Genomic DNA, 25,115 nt, shown 5'->3' on the forward strand with positions numbered 1-25,115 from the left:
CACAAATAAATTTTCAAGCAAAGTGCAGGCTGATTCCCCGAGAGATCGAAATTGCTTGATGACACGCATTTTTGTTTCTTCTCCGATTCTTGTGAGTTATGCGCTAGCCAGGGAATAGCCCAAAAGTGCTAGATATAGCCCAAAGAGATCCCAGTCCGACTTCGCTATCACACACAGTTGGCACGCGCTATTATTATCTTGGCCCCAACCAATCAACCAACTAACCAGGATGGCTCTCCCTTCGTTGGGGGTGGGGGTAATGTAATGACGGGAAGCGAAGGGACCTCGATCTCCCAATCCCTGCGTGGGCATGCACTGGAAACATCCTGCTATCATCATCGGCATCCATCTTACCGGCATCGGCATCCGCCTGTGAGCAGAGAAGAAATCCTCTGTCCGGTTCACCGGCAACTTTGTGCTGATACCCCCCTTTCGCTGTTGCAACTCAGCTGTGATCAAGCCGCGTTTCACGATGAAAAAAGAGAGAAAGAGAGAGAAAAAAAATTTTATTTCTCCAGCAGAGGCTGATGTGCGGGCCTCGCTCCGTGGAAGGCGTCCCTAGTCCGGAATGCCTTGACTTCAGTGGGCCGTCCGTGCTCGGGTCACCAACTTAAGCTGGATATCCGTGTCCGGGCTGGCCAGGGAAGCCCTACACTGCTTGACGGTTCGGTTGGAAAGGGGGCGGGGCGACAAAAGTCTGGAGTTCGTTGGCACTCCCATATGATGTGGTAGATGGTGCCAGCCAGGCTGGGGACAGTAAGCGCAGAGGGAAGGTTGTACGGTTCGGTTGGAAAGGGGGGGGGGGCGACAAAAGTCTGGAGTTCGTTGGCACTCCCATATGATGTGGTAGATGGTGCCAGCCAGGCTGGGGACAGTAAGCGCAGAGGGAAGGTTGTTGGGTGGGGAAGATGAGATGGAGGCGGGTGGGATGTGGGTAGGTATTTGTTTGGAGACGCCGCAAGTTGTAGCTTCCTCTCTGGAGAGGCGCCAGTGTGGTGGTGGGAGGCTGCGGCGAGTTTGCTTGTAATGTGAAAGATTATCTGTGTAGCCGCTCAGTCGGTGGGGTTTAACTTGAGGGGGTAGACATTGGCCACCGTCGGCAAAGAGAACAACGACGCGCTCACGCCCCAAATGCCCCTCATGCGCTCGTGATTCACGTGATCCGCCGTCGTCGTTGTCGTCACGCCCTCTCGCTCCCCCAAGAGCTCTAGGTCCATCCTACTCCCGCGCTCTCGATTTATCGTTCCAAGCAGCGGCTACCATGGACGACAAGCACAAGAAGGCAGGCGTCTCTCCGTCAACGTCATCGGTTGCGGGCAAAAAGCGAAACAAGAAGCGCTCCAAGATGCCTTCCAAGGATCCTTGCAACAACGCCGGAAAGAAAGAGGGGTAGGTTCAATTCTAGAAAGCGCAGTCCACCTACAAACATCTGCTCTTACTACCCCCTGCTTAGTGCCCTTGAATTGTCCAGGCATGCGGGGGCGAAAGGGAAGTCACCGAACAAGAAAGCCGCCGTCTCTCCGTCTAAGTACGAGCGGATCACGCCTCCCGTGGCTATGGCTGGAGGCGAAAAGAGCCGCAAGAAGCCCTCAACGAAGCAGAAGGACGCAGGCGAGACCGCAGCGAAGCCTGTGAGGTTAGTTTGTCCTAAGGAATTCAGTGCCCCCCCCCCCAAATGACTATCCTTACTCTCTCCTTTACAGCTCCTTGGAATTGTCGGGACAAGCTGGACCGAAAACGAGCACTCCGGACGCGGGAGCAGTCGCCTCGTCGTCTAAGACCGACGTGACCTCGGCACGGTCGCCGGAGGGCTCAGAGGAAAAGCGTCGAGCCAAGCCTTCGAAGCACATCCCAACGACAAGCGACGACACGACGAAGGGCAGGTACGTTAAGGCACATTTACAGCTGGCTAAGTGATCCATCGTGTTACGGTACCCGTCAGACTACCTTATCCAACGTTCGGGCGCATAGTGAACGAAATGACTTGACGCGCGCGTAACGGAGCAAATATTTGCTATTTACTGTGGAATGTAACGGCACCATGTTTTTAACGCGATAGCGTTATTAGGCTCATTTCTCGATCTTGCCGTGCCGCTACCCGTCCGCTATCAGTCGTGCTCATCAATTGTCCACTGAAATACGTCACCACTGCCAACCGGAAACTACGACTGAGGCAGCCAGACGCAAAGAATACCTGGTGGGTGGAAGCAGCGAAATGATACTTCGGCATAGGCTGTGGCAGAAATAGTTCGTGGTGATTCATCAAGCGTCGCGTCTGCCCAGCGAGTTCGTTCGCCCGCCGTTGGTGTATGCGCCGATTAACCAATCTTGACGTGATACTGTTACTGGGCTCATTCGGCGACTTTCCGTAAAGGCTAATGGTCTGCCATCAGCTGTGCTCATGAAGCGATTACGGAAGACAGCGTCCCCGTCTCCCTGGAAGTACGTCTACCCAAACGAGAGCTCGCGCCTGGGGCTGAAACAGGCGTAGTGGCTTAAACCAAATGTGCAAAGGAGGAGGCAGGCTTGTAGGCTTGTCTGCAATGATACTGCTGCGCAGAAGATAGACATGATACGTGGTTTTATCAATCGCCCTTTCCTCGCAGTGAAGCTCCTTCTCCCACACAAAGCCATTGTTGCTATAGGTTAAACTTCCGCGCTCGGAGAGCATGAAATGCGATTCCAAGCAGCTCCGTTGACTACGAAGTAACGCTATCGTGTATTACATCTTAAGACCTAAACGCAGATGTCCCCTGCAACTTTTTCCCTTTAATATAAATTTAGCGAGATGCCCTGCCTTATCAGCGATACAACTGCTGTGTGATAAAAAAAAAGAATTCCACTCAATCTGAAAGTGGTGGTCGGAAGTGCAGCGCAGTGATGAGAGGTTAGTTTATCCTTAGGAGGCGGAGGGACCCCACAAACGGCTATAATTACCCTCTCCTTTATAGCGCCTTGGAATTGACCGGTCAAGCTGGAACGAAAACGAGCACTCCGGACGCGGGGGCAGTCGTCTCGTCGTCTAAGGCTGACGAGACCACGGCACAGTCGCCGGTTGGTGCAAACCGAAATCTTCGTGCCAAGCCTTCGAAGAACAGCCCCCCGACAAGCGACGACACAACGAAGGACAGGTAAGTTAAAGCACATTTATAGCTGCAGCTATGTGATCCATCGTGTTACGGTACCCGGCAGACTACACCCCCAATGCTTGGCCGCATAGGCAGCGAAATGTCTTTGACGCATGCGGAATGGAGCGAATAAGTACTGTGCACCGTGACGGACCCATGTTTTTAACGCGATAATCCGCCAGAAGTGATATGATGCCGTTATCCGCTCGTTTGCATCATTGCTCAGGCTCTTCTTTTCCCTGTCTCCCTTTTCTCTTGATAAATTGAACAGAGGTTTTGTCCAAAGAAATTGAGTTTTTCCCGCCTTCGCGGTGCTAGCACGCGCTATGCCTGGAACAGCACGAGCGGGAGTTCTGTTGTTTTTGTGCTCTCTTTCATCTCCCACGTGATCGATCCCCACTGCGCCGTTTTGAACGCGTGCATTCCGCGGCCACTTTTTTCGTTTACTACAGTAAAAAAAACAGCGAGCGTTATTATCTAAGTGTACGCGGGGCTGCCGGTTAGTTACACAGGTTTTACCTCAAATGTACCTGAAGTTTTCTTTGCGCTAAATAATGGGGAGTTCTATGACAAGTGGATGCGGTTCAGCAGTTTAGGATGGGTATGACTAATAAACCGCTTGTTTTTCGAAGCCTCTGTCTGGATCCATTGCGGCGCTAAGCTAGGGGGCTCTGTTTTAGCCCGTTACGTCGTTACGTCACCTGATTGCGCCGGTAGCTAGACAGCGTGACAGCGATCGAGCGAATCGGCCTCCTAAGTGCTCTGCAATTAAAAAAATATTCGCCATAATGAGCTGTGGCACCGTTATCCACTCACTGCTACCACCCATCACGCTGTTCGCTTCCGTGTCTTTCATTCCTGTCTTGATGTATTGAACGAAGGTTTATCTAAATGCAATTCAAATTTCCCGCCTTCTCAGTGCTAGCTTGTCCCCGGCCTGCAACAGTGGGAGTGGAAATTCGGACAGTTCTATACTTGCGTTCATCTGGCACGTGCCGGAACGTTACTGCGCAGTTAGGAAGGCGTCTTATTCGGCGACCACTTTTTTCGCTTACTATCGTTAAAGCCAACCCAACGGACATATATGGATGCGGGGCTGTCGGAGATGGGTCATTCTATGCCAAACGTCCCAGCCGTAAAATCGACCATCACGGGTTTGCTCAGTAAAAGTTGTGTGTCATCCTCGCATGGCCCACAATGCTCCCTGAAAGTGTTTTAGTCCAAAAAATTTTTGTTCTTTTTCTAGCGGCCATTTTACCTCTAGGGTTTAGAGCAAACTTACGTCTGTGAAAAAAATTCATGAAAAAGTAACTTCTCTTACAATGGCCACAATTCTTTGTGAACATCATATTGAGGCCCTGGGCTGCTCTATGCCGCATTTTTAAATTATTTTTCTTTTTTTTTTCGCTGTGATTACGCCATTCAGAAAATACACGATGTCGAGCATTTTCAAACATTTTTAGCAAATACGAGCACATTCTCCCAGCCAATGAGGCATTTGAACCTGTATCTCAGCATTGTTGAAAATTGATAAAAACTATATTTACACTGAAAAAAGGTGAAATGCGCGAGAAAACGTTTGTCAAACTTGGAAAAATCTCCTTTCTGGCCCATATTCACCTTGAAATTGCGCATTGTTGTGCTCGTAGTAAAAATATCAAATACAAGTCATTCACTAGCACAAATGATCGCAGTTTATTTCAGAAAGTTTAATCAGAACAGTTTTTGTTTTAGCAGAGAAAAAAAGTTTCAATTTGTACAGCGACACTACTTCACCCCGTTGTTCCACAGAGCGTCTTCTCTGCACGGCATGCACCTGCCTGCATGAAAGAGGCGCGAACCAGCGGGCTCGCGCTACAAGAATACCTTTCGCCGCAATGGTATTCGTAGCGTCAGCACATAAAAAAATTCACAGCATATCCACGGGGTGAATGATGATGAGTGGGCGAAGCTCCTGAGGGGAAATCATCGGTAAAACCGTGACTCTTCAGTGAAAGTTGCACACACTGCAACTGTGTCCGAACGTAACGTCTAGAAAGTCTTGCTTAAACCGCGCGTCGGCACCTTGGGGCTGAGCTCGCCTGATGCGTTTTGCAGACGCCTCACGAGCTGTCACTGCATCGGGGTCTGCCTGCCGATACGCGCGCTTTCTCGCCGCTTCCCGTTCTCTGACGTTTTGGAGATCCTCTTCGCGCCGCAGCCGTGCCGCTTCGCGTACGGCAGGGTCCTCGCACCGTTGCCGTGACGCTTGGGCCTCTCGTTCTCGAACGCTGGGATCTTGGCGGCGGCGTCGCGCAGCCAGACGACACGCTTCGGCCTCCCGCTCTCGTACGGCAGGATCTTGGCGGCGGCGTCGCGCAGCTTCACGGAGCGCTTCTGCCTCGCGGGCTCGCACATCTGCAGCCTTATCCATCGGGCGACTCCGAGCGCGCGCCAACAGCGAACGGATTTTATTACAACGCTCCCCGCCATCTAGTAAACAATCCAAGAACTAAACTAGAGGTAGCCACGCCATCTAGTAAACAATCCAAGCGCATCTTTTCATCATATACAAGTACCGCCATCTAGTAAACAATCCAAGAACTAAACTAGAGGTAGCCACGCCATCTAGTAAACAATCCAAGAACTAAACTAGAGGTGGCTAGATACATACGTCGAGGATGGACAGACCCATGCCCTAAGGAGCTTCGCCCCTAAAAGGAATATTTCGCGTGTTAGTGGGAAAACTACAACGTCGAGCTAGCGGTGGTGCGCCCATTGCATGAGTACGGGTAACTGAACGACTAGCTGGACATGGACGTGCATAAAGAAGCAGGGTATGTTATAAGTGGTATCTTTTAAGTATGCCGAAAATTACGAAATAAACAGAGGCGGAGTAATCTAGTTAAACGGATTTATTTGTATGCGTTAGCGGAAATTGCATAACCTGTTGCTTTAATACACATCTTATGTCCAGCCGTTGAGTTGCCCGTAATGGAACGGGAGCACCACCGCTAGCTCCACGTTGTACTTTTCCCACTAACACGCGAAGTATTCCTTTATCCTGTACTGACGCTACAAATACCGTTGCGGCGAAAGGTATTCTTGTAGCGCAAACCCGCTGGCTCGCACCTCTTTCATGCAGGCAGGTGCATGCTGTGCAGAGAAGACGCTCTGTGGAACAACGGGGTGAAGTAGTGTCGCTGTACAAATTGAAAATTTTTTTCTCTGCTAAAACAAAAACTGTTCTGATTAAACTTTCTGAAATAAACTGCGATCATTTGTGCTAGTGAATGGCTTGTATTTGATATGTTTACTACGAGCACAACAATGCGCAATTTCAAGGTGAATATGGGCCAGAAAGGAGATTTTTCCAAGTTTGACAAACGTTTTCTCGCGCATTTCACCTTTTTTCAGTGTAAATATAGTTTTTATCAATTTTCAACAATGCTGAGATACAGGTAAAAATGCTTCATTTGCTGAGAGAATGCGCTCGTATTTGCTAAAAATGTTTGAAAATGCTCGACATCGTGTATTTTCTGAATGGCGTAATCACAGCAAAGAAAAAGAAAAATATTTTAAAAATGCGCCATAGAGTAGCCCACGGTATCAACATGATGTTCACAAAATATTGTGGTCATTGTAAGAGAAGTTACTTTTTCATGAATTTTTTCACAGACGTAAGTTTGCTCTAAACCCTAGAGGTAAAATGGCCGATAGAATAAGAAAGAAATTTTTTTGGACAAAAACACTTTCAGGGAGCATTGTGGGCCATGCGAGGATGACCCACAATTTTTACTGAGCAAATCCGGGATTGTCGATTTTACGGCTGGGACGTTTGGCATGGAATGACCCAGATTTAAAGAGATTTTGCGTGAAATGTGCCTGCAGTTTTCTTTGAGCTGAACAACGGGGAGATGTATGATAAGCGCCAGCGTTTCAGGAATGAAGAACGGTTAGGACTATATAAGCCGCTTGCTTTTCGAAGCCTCCGTTTGGGTTCGTTACGGCGCTACGCCGCGGCGCTCTCTTTAAGTCCGTTACGTCGATACACCGCCTGATTGCGGCGGTGGCAAGATAGCGCGACAGCGAACGAGCTAAACGACAGGGCGGTACCTTAAAGTTTTCCAGCTTTCTTTAAACATATTGCCATGACCGTTATGACAAGGCGTTCAGAGTCATTCGGTTGATTGAGAGCAGTACACAAGTCAAACGGCTGAAAATATAAATCCCTGCCAAGTACAGCAGAAGATGTAGTAACATAAGGGAGGACCTTTGCTGTGCGGTTTTTTTAAGTGCAGAGCACTTGGAGTCACGCCTTGTCTAGACATAGGTACTAAGCGCCCGCCACCTAAGTGTATCTTAGTTTCAGGATATTAGCTATCACGTCGTCCAGACAAACGCCCGCACTCGTAAGTTTCTTTGCATTTGGAATGGCTTCGTTTTTATTCGAGTTTAATTAGGTAACTGTTTGACAACCATCTTCGGTATCGTTAGGGGCTGTGTGATTTGGAGTAGCAAACGATGTTTCCCACTGCGGAAGTTAATTCCTTTATTCACGTAGTCGTTCAGTGGAAGATCATCAAGAATCAGTGGCACTACACGTGAACAGCTGAGTGTACATGCTGACGCAAAATTGCTAAAACAGAGCGACAGGTTTGATTTTGTTAATTCCAACGACGCGATTTGCTTGGTGTCGAACTTTTTCATACGTAGCCTCGCAGAATCGGCACGCTGGAACTTTTGTATATGATTGCAGAGAGAATGCCTAAAGAAATGCAATAATTCTGTGTCTGGAAAGTGTAATAGCTAAACGCTGCACCATATTTGTGGCAGTGGCAGCTGATACCTGATAGCCACCAACGCAGAGTGGCCACGGCAGGTTGGAGTGGTATTAGCGAAAGAAATGAATTCTGAAAGGTATTTCGGTTATAACCACTTTTTTTAAATTAAATTTCCAATTGAAGCTCTGCTTGCGTCACTACACCATTTAAAGGGAACGATTTGAGTTACAGAACATCCTGAGGTGCAGAAAATAGCTGAGCAAGTTGGGACTTAAGAAAAAGGAAACAGGAGAGATGTACAAGGGTCGCAGGAGAGTTCTGCGAAATGTCGACGAAGCGCGCTCCAGGAAAGGAATATAGCAACATTACAGTAGGTAAGGCCGCCTCCGCACTTCCAATACGAGCCTCCTTAAAAGATTCAGGCCGACGTGGGTGCAGAGGCGGCTTCAAGCCATGGCCAGCGAGGGGAACCAGCTTCGGAGTATGCCGTCCAAAGGGTTCGCCAAGTTGTGATGTACTCGTCCGCAAGTTCAACAGGAAGTTAACAGTAGATGAACGTAAGGTACAACTAGGCTTTCGCTTGCACGTTCTAAGGAATGAACTAGAATAATGCATCCCTATTCAAAATTTTGTAAGATGCAGCAACCTAAAAGTGTGGTTTCTGAGATTTTCTGCATGTTTTATCACCTTTCGGCCCTTAGTTACATATTTTCAAAAAAACAGCATGGCTTACATTTAGGCTTATGCATTTAGGAAATCTCTATTAAATGAAACCGTATTGAAGTTGACACTTGCTAGTACCCGCAAAGCGCCTTTCGTTTCCAGAGTATTTTCCTCCATCTCGGCCCTGTGGGACAGCTGCTCGTTGATATCTATGTACAGTGGGCCATAGTCACACATATTGCGATAATAAAGAAACTTATTTTCGAGGACCGCATTGGTCGTTAGGTAGGCAGAGCTGCGCAGGGGCCATTCACTACAGAAACGCCGGGTAAACAAAGGTTCTGCGAGTAGCGTCCCACTTCCCACTAATTTGGAGGAACAGCAGTACACCTTCGCGGAATATGACAGACAATGTCAGCATTATCAGAGTCCGTCAATGCTTTTGAAAAGCATTGACGGACTCTGGCATTATCATGAGAAGCAGTATTAAGAGGCCGATCACCCTGAGACAAATCCCAGGAACCTCACCGTCTGTGAAAACGAAAACTGCGACCCAGTATTTATAAAGAAGTGGAGGCCCTCAACTCTTCCCACTGGAATTCGTAAAATTCGACTCCTTCGATCATGCCGGTCATAATAGTGCGTTCTCCGTAGCCTATCAGATTTAGTGTTCTTTCTGCTATGAAACCATGGTTACAACCAGAGGCTTTCCGTAGCCGTAGAGGCTTTCCGTAGGTTTGTTGTTTTGCAAAACCTAAGTTCGAATCCCCGAGAGTGCATGGTTTTAGGGGCGAAGCTCCTAAAGCCATGGGTCTGTCCATCCCTGGTTTCTCGTGGTACGTTACTGCCGCATGCTTTCGGAGATGTCGCAAAGTGGGACGCGTTGCACGCGCAAGACCCGGCTGCAACCGGCAGCGCAAACTCGGCACCGGGAGCGCGAGCTTGTCTGTGTTCGCCAACGGAGGCGCGAGCGCACGTGCACTGCGAGGGGGAGATCACGCAAGAGATCACGCCACGAACGCAGGATGTCGTTCTCGGAGATCGAACGAGACGCAAGGACCTTTGCTCGTTTCCTCTCGTCTTGTTCGGGCACAAGTTCGCCCTAAATAAAAGTTCTTTCTTTACCGTTGTGTCCCATCCTACGTGACAAATTGTGGTGAAGGTGCGGGGTAGTCCTTGATGGCGCGGGGTCTTTCACCAGGTCTGGGCCTGGGAGCATTGACTCCGAAAATAAAAGTTGATTTGTACAATGTACGCACACAGTCTCACGTCTTTCTTAATGATCTAATGGGCGAACTTTCACGGGAGAATTACGGTTACCGATGATTTCCCCCTCTCGAGCTTCGCCCCACTTATCGTCATTCATTCCGTGGATATGGCGTGATTTTTTTTTAAGTTGACGTTTTTTGGTTCTTGACCCATGCATTTTCTACTCTATTCACCAATTATGCGTTCTTACGTTCATTGCTCCACGACTGAGTGCGCAAACCGCGAGCAGACTGACACGGAGGCGCTAGCGAGTTCTCGTTGGCATGCTGTTGCTATGAGCACCGACAGCTCGCAGGCAGTGGGAGAGAGAGAGAGAAAAGACTTTATTGAACGAAACCGGCGTGCAGGGTTACACCGGCCACGCAGGGCTCGGTTTCACCCCTGTCGTAGACTTAGGTAAGAGTCCTAGTGTCTTGGACGTAGACCTCGGAGACTTGGGCCCGGCTTAGCTCCGGCTACTTGGGTTCCTCCGTCCTTCCCACCGTCCCTGGCATCGCTGCCGGGAGGGGTAGGCGGATTGGAGATCCCCTTTCGCCTTTGTTTCGCCAGGGCGTCTTCGAGCCGCTGGATCGCCCGTCGCTGTTCTTGGAGTTCCACGGAACCCACGCACACGCGCACTTCCGGAGGGTATGTGTCCGCCGGGCACAGCACATTGTCCCCCCCATCGCGCACAGCACTGTTGCATCCCCACATTATATGGGCGAGCGTCGCTGTCTCCAGTTCACAGACGCTACACGTAGCACTCTCATAGAGTTCCGGGCACACGTGACACGCAAGCGCCGGCGTGAGCACGGTCTCCGTTTGCAATTGCCGGAACTTCGTTGCCTCGGCCCGGGATAATTCCCTATGCGGAGGTGGGAAAGTTCTTCTTTGGTCGCGGTGCCAGCGGAGCACCCCGCCGTAGTCGACGAGGGGCTTCGCTTCTTCTTCTTTGTCTTCCTCACCATCGTCGACGAGGTGTGGCGGACGATCGGCCGCGGCCCGGCACGTGGCGAGACCACGAGCCGCAGCGTCCGCCTCCTCGTTGCGGTTGCAGATGTTGGGTGCCAGCTCCCTACCCGCGTGGGCCGGGAACCATTTGATGACGATAGTCTTGGCGCGGTCCTGTCGCGCAGCCCGCGAAGCCTCCAGGGACTCCGCCAGTCGCGCCGTACCGCTCCACACCACGCCGCGCGCGAAGTTGCGCACCGCCGTCTTGGAATCGCTCAGCACCGTGCGGGTGCCCGGTAGGCCTATGGCCGCGGCGATCGCCATCTCCTCCGCCTGGCCGGCCGTTCGAGCTCGCACGCTGCTCGCCGTGATCAGCTCCCCGGTGCTCGCCCGAATCGCCACCGTCACGTACGCGTCGCGTCTTCCCCGGCACCTCGCGGCGTCCACGAAGACTGCGCCGTCGTCGTTCTCGTACTGCCGGGCGAGCGCGAGAGCGCGTGCCGCCCTTCTTCCGCCGTCCCGCTCCGTGTCCGTGTTCTTGGGAAGCGGGTAGACCACTAGTCGTCTGACGAGGTCGTCCCGCAGGGGAACGAGCTCGTCCGTCGTCGATGTTGTCGTCGGCTCTTCGCCCGGAGGCAATAGGCCGGCTCTCGCCAGCAAGCGTCGGCCCACGGCAGTACTGCCCAGGCGCGCCAGCTGTGACGCTCGTTGTGCCTCGCTGATCTCCGAGAGCGTATTGTGTACTCCCAGAGATAGCAAGGCCGTGGTCTTGGTTCCCTGCAGGAGCCCGAGGGCCCCCACGTACGCCCTGCGGATGGCGGCGTCGATCTTCTGACGTTCCGCCTGCGTCCAGCGGTGGAAAGCCCCCGCGTAAGCTGCGTGACTGACCACGAAGGCCTGCAGCAAACGCAGGAGGCTCTCTTCCTTCATGCCTCGCGAGCGAGACGAGACCCGCTGCACAAGGCGTGTGGCGATGCCCATCTTGGTCGTGATGTGTTTCACCGCCGTGCTGTTGGTTTGGACGGCGTCCACGAACATTCCCAGGACCCGGAGGCCCGGGACGTGCGGGATCGGTTCGCCGTCTCCGGTGCGGACCACGATGTTGCGGGCCGCTTCTTCGGTCGCCTTCTTTCTGTGCCGGCCGGGTGGCGGAAGAATCAGGAGCTGCGATTTCTGCGGCGAACACCGGAGGCCCGTGCCCGAGAGCGCGGTCTCGACGGCGTCCACCGCTGCCTGCAGGCCGGCTTCGACGTCGCCGTCGCTGCCGCCCGTCGCCCAGATGGTGACGTCGTCCGCATATATGCAGTGCTTGATGTTAGGTCCGAGCTTCTCCAGGCCCCTCGCCACCTCGATCATCACGAGGTTGAAGAGGAGCGGGGAGATCACCGAGCCTTGCGGGGTGCCCACGTTGCCCAGTTCTCGCTCTTCTAGCTTGACTCCTCCCACCTCCAGCCGAGCCGTGCGACGAGAGAGGAAGGACCGTATATACTCGTAGGATCTTGATCCCAACCCGAGGCGCGACACCTGGGCCAGGACCGCAGAGTGACGCACCTTGTCGAATGCGCTCTGCAGATCCAGGCCCAGGATCGCGCGGCTGTCGTTCTTCGGAACCCCGCCGGGGGGCTCCAGAATCTCTCGTTGAAGCAGCAACATTGCATCCTGGGTGCCGAGCTTCGCCCGGAACCCCAGCATCGAATCCGGGTACATCCCACGGGATTCCAAGTATCGATTCCACCGGGTGTTGAGGACGTGCTCCAGCACCTTGCCCACGCAGGACGTAAGCGAGATGGGTCGCAGGCCCTCTATCCCCGGCGGCTTGTTGGGTTTCGGCAGCAAGATGGTCTTGGCCGTCTTCCATATCTTCGGTAACTGTCCGCTGCGCCAGCATTTGTTGAAGAAGCTGGTGAGCGACGAGATGGCCGCGTCGCTCATGTTTCGCAGCGCTTTGTTTGTTGCCCTGTCGGGGCCAGCGGCCGACCGGCAGTTCAAATCTTGCGTGGCTTGTCGCACCTCCCATTCCTCGATGTCTCGGTCGAGTTCGGGGTTGGGCGGGCCCGCGTAGTCTGGATGATCCTCGTGCTGGGTGGACGGCAGGTACTTCTCGTTGAGACGCCTGTGCATTTCGTCCTCGCCCAGCTGTCTTGCGGTGGTATGTAATACCTGCGCCATTCGGCTGCGCTGAAATTCGCTGCTCTTGGTCTCGTCCATGAGCTGTCGCAGTAACTTCCATGTACCGCCGCGGTGCAGCTGTCCGTCGGCTTGGTTGCATAGCGCGAACCATTGTTGCGCGCAGAGCTGGCGGCTGTATTTCTCGATCTCGCGACCGAGATTGGCCACCTGCTTGCGCAGCGTCCGGTTATGGCGTTGTTTCCTCCATCGCATTTGAGCGATCTTCTGGCCCCCAATAGGTGAGCGAGGCGGGGATCCATCCTCTCCACGTCACCCGGCGCCTCGATTTCTTCGGTGGCGCCCTCTGTCGCGGCCACCATGTTGGCGGTCCACGCTTCGATGTCTTCGACTTCTCCAAGCTCCGTTTCGCGGAACTTGTGCCAGTCGACCAGTTTGTGCTTGGTAACCTTGCCGCCGCTTCCCTCGCGGGAATGGCTCAGCGGCATCGTGATCTCGATGATGAAGTGGTCGCTGCCCAAGTTGTGGCCCGTGTTCCGCCACCTCGCGGTCCCGCCGTCGGGCAGGATCGCAAAGGCGAGGTCCGGGTTTGTGTCTCGGGCAGTCGACGTTCCGATGCGTGACGGGTGCGCCGGGTTCGTGAGTAACGTGAACTCGGCTTCGCTCGCGTCGTCCAGCAGGCTTCTGCCCTTGGCCGTCGTGTGCGTGTAGCCGAGTTCGGTGTGCTGTGCGTCAAAGTCGCCGCAGACGATGGCTGCCGCGTCTCCTCTTCCCGCCACGTCCCTCCCCGCCTGAAGGGTGGCTTCTTTGACTTTGTGAAACAGCGTCTTAAATTTCTGTTTCCCGTGTTGCGGATTACTGTAGACGTTGGCAACGTAGATCGTCGTCGACGTCTTCCCCTTTCTTCTGCTTCCGCTTCGCCGTCCCGTTATGGCCAGTTCGGTTACACAGAGCTCTATCGCAGAATCCCGGGAACCCAGGAATTTGTCGTGCTTGATGTGCGCTATGCCTTTGCGGACGAACGTGCACACGCCTTGTGCCGCCCCCTTCCCGCAGGTGCGGGCGCTCGGCGGGCAGGCGTGTGCGCGGTATCCAGACAGGGTCATCTTCGTGGAATCTTCCGCGTGCGTCTCCTGCACCGCTATTACGTCGGGGATTTCCGATGCATCTAGCGATCGCAGGTGCTGCTGTAATACTGCCTTTCGGCACCGAAACCCGTTTGCGTTCCAGTGCCAAATCCTGAGTTGATCGCCTTGGGGTCTTCTATCCATGTTTCGGAGTCGGACCCTGCTGTTGTTCCTGGTTACCGTGGCCTATCTTGCTTGCTAGGCCCATGATGAGTTGCTTGAGCTCTTCGATTGATTGCTTCGTTTCGGCGAAACCCTTCTCCACTCTGACTTCCAGGCGACTCACTCGCTCGTCGAGATGGGTCACCTTCTCGTTCAGAACCTTGATTTCCCGCTCGTGCCAATCGAGCCTTTTGTTCATCTTGCGAATTCTGACGGCGTAGTTGATGCCGGCGTCCGATGAGGTCTGAGAATCGCCCGAGCTGTTTTCGCCCATGGCGCTGTCGGTTTCGGTGTCCGATTCCGGTGCCTTCCTCCTGCGCAGCTTTGCTGGGGGAGGCCGGATCTTCTTCTGTTCCGGCGCCGGTGTAAACGACATGGCCGGTGGCGTCGACGGCTCCGCAGCCATCGGTTTCACCCCGAGGGCCGTGAAGCTCGCCGGTTTGGGGACCGATCCGAGCGTCCACGTGAACGGGGACGCCGGCTTCTGCGCTGCCGTGAGCTTGTTGATGGTTTCCTGCTGCTGCTTGATGGTCTCTTGCAACATCTTGATCGTGTTCTCCAATTGCGTCATCTTTGACGTCATCGGGTCGTTCGGTTTCCTCGCCGGGGTCTTGGAGCGCCCGCGTTCTCCGCTTGGCGCGGTGCGAGCGCCGCTAGGGGCGCTGCCGGCTTCCTCGCGTTGCCTAGCAACGGTCGCCCAAGTCGCGCGGTTGCGTGATTGGCTCCTCTTCCGCTTTCCGCTCTTCCCTCTCTCTCCGCTCTTGCCGCGGCTCTTGCTGCGGCTCGCGTGATGTAAGCCCCCTTCTCGGAGGTTCGGGAATTCTTCCTTTCCGGGAAACCGGACCTTGTTTGCCTGGCTGGCAGATTTTGCCGCCTTTTCGGCCGCCATCTTGCGCTCGTGCTCACGCTGTCGGACTATAAATGGCGTTTTGAACTTGTTCTTGCAGTTGCCCATGCCCGATGCGTGCGGTCCGCCGCACAATTTGCATCTCGGCTTACATTCGGTAGCGTGGTTTGGGCCCGGGTTGTTACGACCGCAGGCGAAACATATTCTGAGCTCCGGGTGCGGGCAGACATCTTTGCGGTGTCCAATTTTCCCGCACGTTCTACACACTTCCTTGTGCTGCCTATACAGGCGGCATCTCACCCACACGCCCGCGAAGTTAACGTGCGACGGGACTTTGGTGCCCCGAAACAGCACGATCACAGAACTGGAACTTCCAATCCTATGCGCGGCAAGCACCGTGGGGTTACGGTCTTGGATAACGCACTCGTTGATGGTTTCAGCCGAGTGTTCCGGGGAGATGTTGTCTATAACTCCCTTAGCCGTGTTCTCCGGCGCAACTCTGTAGGCAAACACCGCGTAGCTGCGGCCTCCGACAGAAATCTCTCTCACGCGGTCGTACAGACCGGCTCGCTCTTCGCTGGCCGTTCCGATCACAAAGATGTTCTGGTTCGCGTTTGGGCATGCATTGTCCGACATAAAGGCATTCAACTCGATCTTGGCTGCCGCCGCCATGGCTCGCACGAGCACGAGCGGGTCCAATTTCCCCACTAGCAGTCCGCCACGTGGCCGAACAACCACCTTATGCTCTCCAATGGGCATGTTAGGCATCCTTGCTGCTTTCGTAAAAGCCGCGTTCACTCTCTGGGCAAATTGCGCTCTCGATGGTTGTGAAGTCGAAGAACGCTTACCGGGCTGACGAACCTGCTGCGAAGATTCGGTCGAGTCCCTCTTAGTCGGTCGGCTGCGACGATTCACAACCACCCATCCGGCGTGGCTTCCCGACGGCGAGTCGTCGACGTCTAAGCCACGCACTGCAATCGCCGTGCGGCCTGAGCCGCGGTCCAGAAATCCATCCTGGACTTCCGTTTGAGTCACTTCCATGTCCGTCGAAGGTCCCGACGACGTTATTTCTTCTCCGGTGAGGCCCGAGGCGAGCTCCGATGCGGCCGAAGCCGACGGCGGACCACGCCGGCCCGTTAGGCCTAGCGCGCTCGCCACCTCGATTTTAGAACTATGGGCCTAAAATGCCCAAAAGTGCAACGATTTGCAAAATTCTTTCAGCAGGACGTAGATCTCGTCAAACTGAATCCGTACACACCTTTCGGGTCGAGCTGGGGCAATTTGAACCGCCGAAATCTTTCATTCCAGGCAGTGGGAACGGTCCCTAATCAGCCGATCGTGGTCCTAGTGCGAACATGCCTCTCGCAATACCGGCACGAGACAGGCAAATTGCAAAGATGGGGGAATAGCGCATCGCAATTGAGCGCCTGGGGTGACGCGGAGGGCGTTCATCCCCTGCGTACGCCTGCGCTAGTGATTTTTGACTCCAAGCCATGCTGGTAGCCTTGTCTGACATTTTTTACAGGCGAAAACATGGCAGAAGCGTGGTATACCGATCACTGAGATATCGAGAATGCCCATCCAACGATAACGTTGGGTGACAAGTGTGTTGTTTCACAGGACAAAAACCGAAACTTGTTTGAACTCTAATTTTGGACGTTGTCCAATTATGTACAACCTTTAACTGACGTAACTGCTGTTAGTTGGTGGGGCCGCCGCAAACCACACGTGGTAGTTTTCCTTCTTTCAGGCTTTCCGAAAGAAATACCGCCTTCTCGCCCGGATAAACGTTGAAAAGTGTGTTTATTGGATACAGTTTACACAGTGCAAGCAAAAACAGGAGTTTGAGTTCACTTCAGTGTCCCTTGAACTCTGTGCGCCACTTGTGGCACAAGCGCGAACTAAACTGCACATAAAACAACACACCGCCTCTCCTTTGCAGCAGGCGGACAGAGAAGGATATTGTCGAGCTCCCTGGCGAATCCGAGGATGCGCAGGAGCAAAGTTCTGATGGCCCTTGCGTCCAGCCGGCTCCGACATCAGCAGTACCTGTCACTGTAAGTCTCCTGCCCATTCTCGCACAAATGTCTTGGAGAGACCTTACCAACAGCCAACTACGGCGAAATGTTAGGTGTATCATCAAATATGAAAAGGCAGCATCGTATTCGTCACTGCGGGAATCGGGGGCGCCAATATCAATTGTACCAGGATGGTAGCGTATCTGCTCCTTTCGTTGCAAATGTTGACGAAAGACGGTAGTCGACTGGTGCCGGTGCCGACTATGCGCTCCCCTTGTGTATCCCGCTCACCTCATATGCTGTTCCTCTCCCGTCTCGTTCCTCCCAAGATAACACGCTAGAGTTTTGCTCAAGAGAATTGAAATTTACCGCATTCAACTGCTCCAAGTAGGGTGCCTCGATGACAGCGCTGCCGTACGGCGGAGACGCGAGAGAATCGAGACACCCGACTACTACGTTATTAGTACCACGTTGCCCAACTCCCATAGAGTTTCTCACCAGCATTTATAAACTCATTTAGAGCGTTCCAAGCGGAACGTGGAACATATCTAGTGGAACCTTTCGTTGCTGTGGCCATTTAAATAATGAAGTTTTTCGCTAGGTAGCGCGGGCAACAGCAGGTGACGGCTTTCTGCAGTTGGAGTAGTGTCGCAAAAACCAAGCATCTGTGAAAGTTTTAAAGAAGGAACACGGCAACTATCACTCATGTATTGATTTTCTGCCTTATATTTGCGTATTGTCTTGTTATTGTTCAACAATGCTGACAAATATGACCAGTAACACCGACGTTTAGATGTGCTTTGGGTATACAAGACTGTTCCGCACGCTCTGTTTCACTTTGGTTGGGTGGCTGAATCGAGTCACAGAAATACAGGCAGACAGACCAAAATATCTGCGTTCAAGTAGACCAGGAAAGACTACAGTCTTCCAAATACGACTGCATCTTTGGCAGAGATTCCAAACCCAAACATACTTTAACAACCTCAATTATTACCACATCTCTCCCGCCATACCTGTAGAACTGCCGTTCTTGCCAGATTCCCTGCACCACGTACCAAGTTGCATGGCAGTGCGTTACAATTCAACGTTCCGTACTCCACCGTACCCTGAAGTTGAAGCACATTTGATCTCACGGGTCCCAGCAAAGGCGATAACTCGCGGCTCTCTCAATGTAAAGAAGGCCATCCACTTTTTTGTTTCTTATTCATTTATTTCTAGTGCGCTCCATTATACGTTTTGCTCCTCCACACGCATAACGTTTTGCTCCTCCACTCGAGGGCGATTTCAACCCGCATCTCCAGGGCTGAACCAAATGCGTTACAACTAACTGCGTTAACGTGAACCACCTGCAGGACGGTAAAGCAGAATGATTGCTTATTAAAAGAGAATTATTCAAGGATTGCTATGTGTTCAGTGTGTCGAACCGAAAAAAATAACGGTTCGTTTACGGTTCTGGTTCAAGCGAAATCATTCCGTTCCGGTTCAGTTCCGGTTCGACAAAATCACGTACCAAACCGGTTCGCGAACCGGTTCGATGAGTATGATTATCACCTAATTAGAAAAACATTTAGTAGTTTAAAACTACAGTTAAATCAAAATACAAACGAAAATTCAAAATGCTGCTGTTCCCCAAGGGCAGTGGCGCAATTGCAAAGCAAACTTTAAACAATTACCAGATATTGGAAAAATAGATGAAGTGGCGACGACTTACCACCTACTTTCTCGCCCAGACTATGTTGTCCCAGCGACTATTCATAAGGCCACCGCAAAAAGATTTGAGAGTGGGATATATTTTCATCCCTTTCTTTTTTGTTGAAATCGCAATCGTCGCTATGGGATCGTCCATCACTCTAACCTTGAAGCCTTAAATTTAGGCCTGCGTACTGGCGCGTTCAAATACCAGTGCTTAATACCAATGGCGCACATTTTTTTATATCTGTAACAAAACACAGAAATCCTACAACAGACACATCAACACTACCAATGAATTAGATTATTTGGTCACCCTGAATAATTTGTTAGCTGTCACCTTATCGAATGTGTTAGCCATACTTTTGTTGAAAGTGCGCTTTAGTTAACGCTAAGTCATTGCATTATTGCTCTGACCACTGCAATTCCTTTTGCGATAGCTATACGGGATGTGTCATTACAATCAAAATGTCACCGTACCGCCTGATCCCCGGCCATCGTACCGTGTCCTACATTGCGGAATCTTATAACAGCTTATACTGCTACGAAATGAAAGGTAAATTTGACGCGCGGAGCATAAGATGGGACTTTTTTGGGTAGACGCTCTTCAATTCGTCCACAGCATAATCCCCTCCGGAACGAGTAGCAGTAGAAGTAATGTAGCGAGTTGGACAGTTAGTACAAGTGCACCTTCGAAAAAAAAAGCAGTTCTGAAACAGACTAAACTGCAAAAAAAGCAGAAAAGATGATCGCTGGGCGAATGGGACAGTGTGAGGCACCGGCCTGCCTTTCTGCATGTGTCATCTGCTTTATTACTGTTTCTGCGTCAATTACAAGGTCGTGGGCTGCAGGTTTTTGCCAAGAGATTAAGTGCGCATCTTAAGTTTTTCCTGACTAATCTGTTTTATTTGTATCTATAGAAAACGGAACTTGTCCACTGTACTGCCCCCAAAAACTGACCACGCCACTCACTTCCTTCGCATTGACGACACGTTTGGTTCGGAAAGTTCGGAAAGAAAGAAAAGTATCGAGCAATAACCACGTTTTCGTGCTTTTTTTTCTTATTCGGTTTTACTTACTTTTTGCGTAAAATTATAAAACAACGTGATTCGCCTTTTCTTTGTTTTTTTTTTTTTTTTTTGTGCAAATACATTTAAAAAAAATTGGCCCATTTGATGCCCCGTACTATGTCTCTGCTCCGAGGCGCAGCTTGTGTGGCAGGCCGGCAGACCTATTTTAACCAGCTGGTGATATTAAACGTGGATCGAAATCTCGATACACGGACGTTCTCAATTTCTGTCTACTTCAGAAAAACGGTCGTGGGGACGGGAGATCGAGGCCACTTGTGGTCAGCAGCAAACGACTTAGTCACTGAGCAGCTCCTGCGGTCACACTTGTCAATTATTAGCAATTTGCAGGTGTCGGACCTTTTAAACAAATTATGAAATGCAAAAAGCCCACACACATCGGGTGTGGGCTTTCGCTGTTGCGCAGTGGAGCACTCCTGCAGCCTGATCGCTCCAATAAAGTCGTAGCTAGGCGTCGGCTAAGTCGTTTTATATCCCTGCAAGCAGCCGAGAATGACATTTCGTTTGGTCAGTTTGCACTACGCTCGCGCTTCCAGACGCAACAGACCATTGCTGCATTAGTGCTCATCCATTTACCCTGTTGTTACATAGAGCGTGGTAGTGTTCAGTTGTCTGGAGGGGAAGGTGCGCGAGCGGGTACGAAGCTGATGGCACGTGAAAGAAAAAAAGGCCTGAATTGCATTGACTGTGCTATATGAACAATGGAGGGTCGAACCGTTTCGGCATAAACAGGTAACCGTAATTTTCTTTTCGGTTCAGTTCCGGTTCGGGTTCAGCGTGCTCAAAAAATAACGTTTTGGGTTCGGGTTGATTTCTGGCAAAAATACCGGTTCAATCCCGGTTTTCCGTTATGTTCGGATGCGATTCGACACCCCGGTCTACCACCAGGTGACGGCACCGTACGGGAGATGCGGGAATAATAGCCTCCTCGATTAGCAGTACCGTATCATCCGCGGTCTCCACGGGACGCCATCTGGCACCTAATTTTCCCGTGTATTCCTATGGGGCTTCCAGTCCATGTATTCATATAAGACTTCCCGACCAAATCGAGGTTATTGCAACGGGATCAATGGTATTGCAACACATCGCGACCCGCCGCGGTGGCTCAGTGGCTAAGGCGTTGCGCTGCTGAGCACGAGGTCGCGGGTTCGATTCCCGGCCGCGGCGGCCGCTTTTCTGATGGAGGGGAAAAGCAAAAACGCCCGTGTGTTCGAGATTTCGGCGCACGTTAAAGATCCCCAGGTGGTCAAAATTAATCCGGAGCCCTCCACTACGGCGCGCCTCATCGCCTGCGTTGCGTCGGCGCGTTAAACCCTACAATCAATCAATCAAGCAACACATCGCGTAGCGCAGCTGTCGCTTTGACAGCCTCTAGAACGACACGACGGGGTCCACGGCCACACAAAATTGAAATCAACGCAAGTGAACCTAAAGACGTTTTCCACTGACGTAGAGGACGTTACCCCTTTTCCCAGGCACAGAGGGATGCCAAAGATGGCGACAACCCCGCCGATCTGCCTGCCTTCCAGGAGAGGGGCTACATCACGTAAGCTTCCGCTACCATCTCCCTCGGACAACGTCTGGACTATTCGCTACGTGCATGGCATTAGTGGCAACCAAGACACCCAACCACAGTGGGCTCATACTCATTTCACGAGTCACTCTAATCTGGCGGAGCCAAACCGTTGCGAATAAGGCGACGTTGAGATAAACCTTGTCTATCCATCCTCTTCGCAAATTCGTTTACAGCTGTGCTAATTGCAACTGCGGCTCTGCAAGGGCTCTATATACGAGTTGATGCGTAAGTTTACGAGACCCAGGAAACTGTAGCAAATGTAAACAAATCATAGAAAAGTGTGTCACAATCAAGAAATTCTAGCAAATCAATTCTGGTAAAACAAGCAACATGTGATCTGCAATTTCCATGCAGTCTCGTACTTAAAGAGACCCTGCAGCCCTTTTTCCAACTTTTTTTTAAATCTTAAATGCTTGCAACACTTAGTCACCCAACACACCCAGAACTTAGATTAGGGGGTCGCAAAGTACCTCAGCCAAAATTACGGCTGATTAGACAACTCCCGAAACTAGCTGAAAAGGTTTTCCTCTCTCCCGGGCTTCACTTCCTTCAACCGCGTGAATTACGTCACTAGGATCATGTAGCGGCTCTTGGCAGGTTTTCCTTCAGTTACAGCAGTTATTGCTTTCCATAGCAACTTTAAAGGGGCACTGACACAAAAATTTTGCATCTTGTTTTTTTTTTGTTGTTGTTTGGATAAGTCGCTAGTGATCTACTTATCACCGGTAGAAACCTCATTTGCTTCAGCGTGCGACGGCTGTTTAATCAGAGGCATTTTCAATGCGGCCAGTCGCAGTTTCGGTTTCAGCGGGTGCCGCGAACCGATGGATTTTATGTGAACAAAGCTGACCACGTGACCGTCGGAGGGGTACCACAGAGCAGAGCTGCCGTAGCACTGTCGAATCCGCATCGACGGTAGTTTCTGCGAATGCCCCCACGTACTGATCTTGTGAGCCGCTTAATTAAAAGCGACTGTGGACGTGACGCAGGTGCTGCGAGTGCAAATGCTACCGCGGGTAAAGAACGACGCGCGACGCTCTAGACAGTGGGTGGCAACACGCGCGCTGGAAGCAGCCGGCCGGTCTGCCTACAGGTCCTCCTACAGATGTGTTCGGCTTACCACTGCGGCGGATATTCGATTGACGCTCTCGTAAGCGGTGCAGATGACAATTTTTATGCAACCCGCCATCGCATCATTAACTCCTTTCTCATAAGCTGTCACTTGGGTACAATTTCATGCAGCGGTAACAAGCTATCACTCGAGCTACCTGCGCCGGCCTGGGCCACTTCGCGACCGAGGCCGCAGCCTGCACAGCGACCGTGCGGTTCGCTCAGTGGCCTTTTCGTGTCTCCGGCGCGTTTTCGCGTCCAATATAAATAAAAAGTAATAGAAACAGAGTGCCTGGAATCGCTGTAGAACTTTGGTCGCGGCCAGCTGCACAATGAGCTGACGAAATCACAGCGCCTCCGCCGCCAACGATCGGGTCGTTCGTTCTCGAGGGCAGAAGCTCCGCCCTCCGGCCCTCCGATTAGAGCGGCGAGCCGTGCGAGCCGGCGAAAAACACTGGCAGTGCGGAAGCGGCAAATACAATTTCGTGACGTGTTTGGATGTTGTTTATTTACAAAATATCTGCGGGATGTAGATTGCGCGTGGACCTCTGCTGGCCGCTCGGTTGCGTTTCGCACACTTTAAAATTGACTTTAAATAGGTTCTAGGCTGTATTCGCAGCTGATATTTTGCAGATGATGTATATGTGTTCACATCAATCTACCTCCGAAGTTATCTCGCCTTCAAAATTTTGTGTCAGTGCCCCTTTAAAAATGAAGCAACAAAAACAAAACAGAAAGGGTAGGAGAATCTGTTAGGACGAACAAATCACGCAGTGCCTCCTTGGTGCCGCTCCGTGCTTCCAGACGCGAAGGAAACTGTGAAAGCGTTTATTGAAAGTGTTTCCGTTTGCTTTTAGGGCGTAAGCGTGAAATAACTTTCAATGCTGTTTGTGAGGTGCAAACACTTGTGGCAAATTATATAGAATCTTCCAAAAAGATTAATTTACGCGATTCGAGCATCAAACCGGGAAAGAAGACACCTGCGATAAAGAGTTGGCAGCCGACAAAAGTTTAATGCCAGCTGCTCTAGAGGTGGGAGGAATACCGAAGAGGGCACCATGATGATCCTGGTGATGACTAGCGATCCGGAAAAGCTTAGGATGCCACTGGCCATAGCGGGGGATTGGGGAACGTTCTCAGGGTGCTCTCCGTAGGGCCAGCCAAGTGGTGATGGTCCCGGCCTCAATTTTAAAAAGCTCAAGAGCAGGTCAACAGGAGGTCCAACTAAGCGTTCACTTTTGCATTCTTATTAGAAACATTATCCTTGATATTTTTGTGTTCCCCAGGTAAATCTGGAAGAAAAGAAATTATCCCCTAATTTTGTTGCCAAAGCAAACTTTCGGCTTTACCGGAAAGCTTATTTCCCGTTTAGTTACCCTCGTCCCTTACATCCAGTTCTGGGCCACTGTTATGCAGCCTAGCTCCTTTTCCGTCACATTCTGTCGCCAGCCTTCAAAGAATCAGGACCGGATTCGGTCTAAACTGATATGTTCAAACGGGCGTAGTTTTGCCTCTGTCTTTTTGGAACCCCGAAATAATTTGCAGAGCGACGCCTGTAAAACGGGTTTTTGCGATACAGCTATGGTGGCAAAACATCCACTATGCAACCAAATGAGCGATAAAATGACAGTGTCTGGAACGTTCGAAATTCGTTTCGGTCGTATTAGGGTTTAGAAAAAAAAACCTTGTTAGCTCACATTATTATCTTTATGAGACACGCGGAAATGGGTTCCGTTCCATCAAGGGTTGATTAGAACGAATGCTGGCATGTTTGGCTTCAATATTTCTACCGCAGGACAATACTTCCGATAATCGGGGCCGTGGTCCTGGTCGTCGGAGTACTAGTTGCCGTCGTCGTGAGCCTCCTTGTCATTTGGCGCCCAGACACTGCCATGGTAAGGAAGTAGAGCTTTAACAATAGCTAATCTCAGTGCTTTTACAGCTCTCCAAGGAGCGCTCCAAGGAGACACATCATGGCGTCTACATAGTTGGTAGTAGAGTGTGTGGGGTTAGACATCTGGGTATATTAGCCATCGCCATCACCGTGGTTGTCTGCATATTTATCATTGCATTGAGAGCTTCGTTCCATTCTCATCCGTGCATAATGCCTTCGTGCTATTTACGTCAGCTGCTGAACAAAGCCTCTTCCGAAGACCCTTAACCACTCTAAACAAGTGTCACACAATTCGTTTTTTGTCTTTGCACACGCCTTAATACAGTTGGTGTTCTCGTGTTGTCACACCCTATATTATAATGGCTGTTCTGCTAGGTTCGACCGGTTTCACTCATTCACTGTTTGTAGCCCTTTCTGCTTTCTCAGGAGGCAGACGAACTTCGCGGCGAAGCAACATTTATCGCGCTTGTTCAACAGAAACTGTGCAACTCGTATCATCGAACCTTTCTTAAAATTATATCACAACTTGCTTGCAGGCGACCATATAATTACTTTTTGTGTCCTTGACTTTTGATAATTAGATTGCTTATAGGTGCATTTGTAAACGCTAACCAATTCTCGTCTTCTGTGAATTCATGGGCAACTAAGGTATTCGTATGCTCACATACACGGCTGTCCACTGGCCTTTAAATCAACTCTCTCATTGTTCTGACTTTATTTTTGA

The 25,115-nt window shown here is 51.3% G+C and overlaps 1 protein-coding gene across 1 annotated transcript in view; it reads left to right on the forward strand.

The window, feature by feature from the left end:
* The first annotated feature begins 2,957 nt into the window (after nt 1–2,957).
* The window catches only part of LOC144160007 (uncharacterized), a 61,250-nt gene continuing 39,092 nt past the window's right edge, over nt 2,958–25,115 (forward strand). Inside the window, exons 1-4 of the mRNA XM_077691634.1 lie at nt 2,958–3,131; nt 16,959–17,073; nt 21,287–21,357; nt 24,293–24,392. Coding sequence (XP_077547760.1) covers nt 24,390–24,392 — 3 coding nt within the window. The 5' untranslated portion in view covers nt 2,958–3,131; nt 16,959–17,073; nt 21,287–21,357; nt 24,293–24,389. The remainder of the gene's footprint in view (nt 3,132–16,958; nt 17,074–21,286; nt 21,358–24,292; nt 24,393–25,115) is intronic.

The sequence above is a fragment of the Haemaphysalis longicornis genome, unplaced genomic scaffold (genome assembly GCF_048455015.1).
Source record: "Haemaphysalis longicornis isolate Haplotype H1 unplaced genomic scaffold, Haemaphysalis longicornis Haplotype H1 scaffold_10, whole genome shotgun sequence".
Classification (NCBI taxonomy): Eukaryota; Metazoa; Arthropoda; class Arachnida; order Ixodida; family Ixodidae; genus Haemaphysalis; species Haemaphysalis longicornis.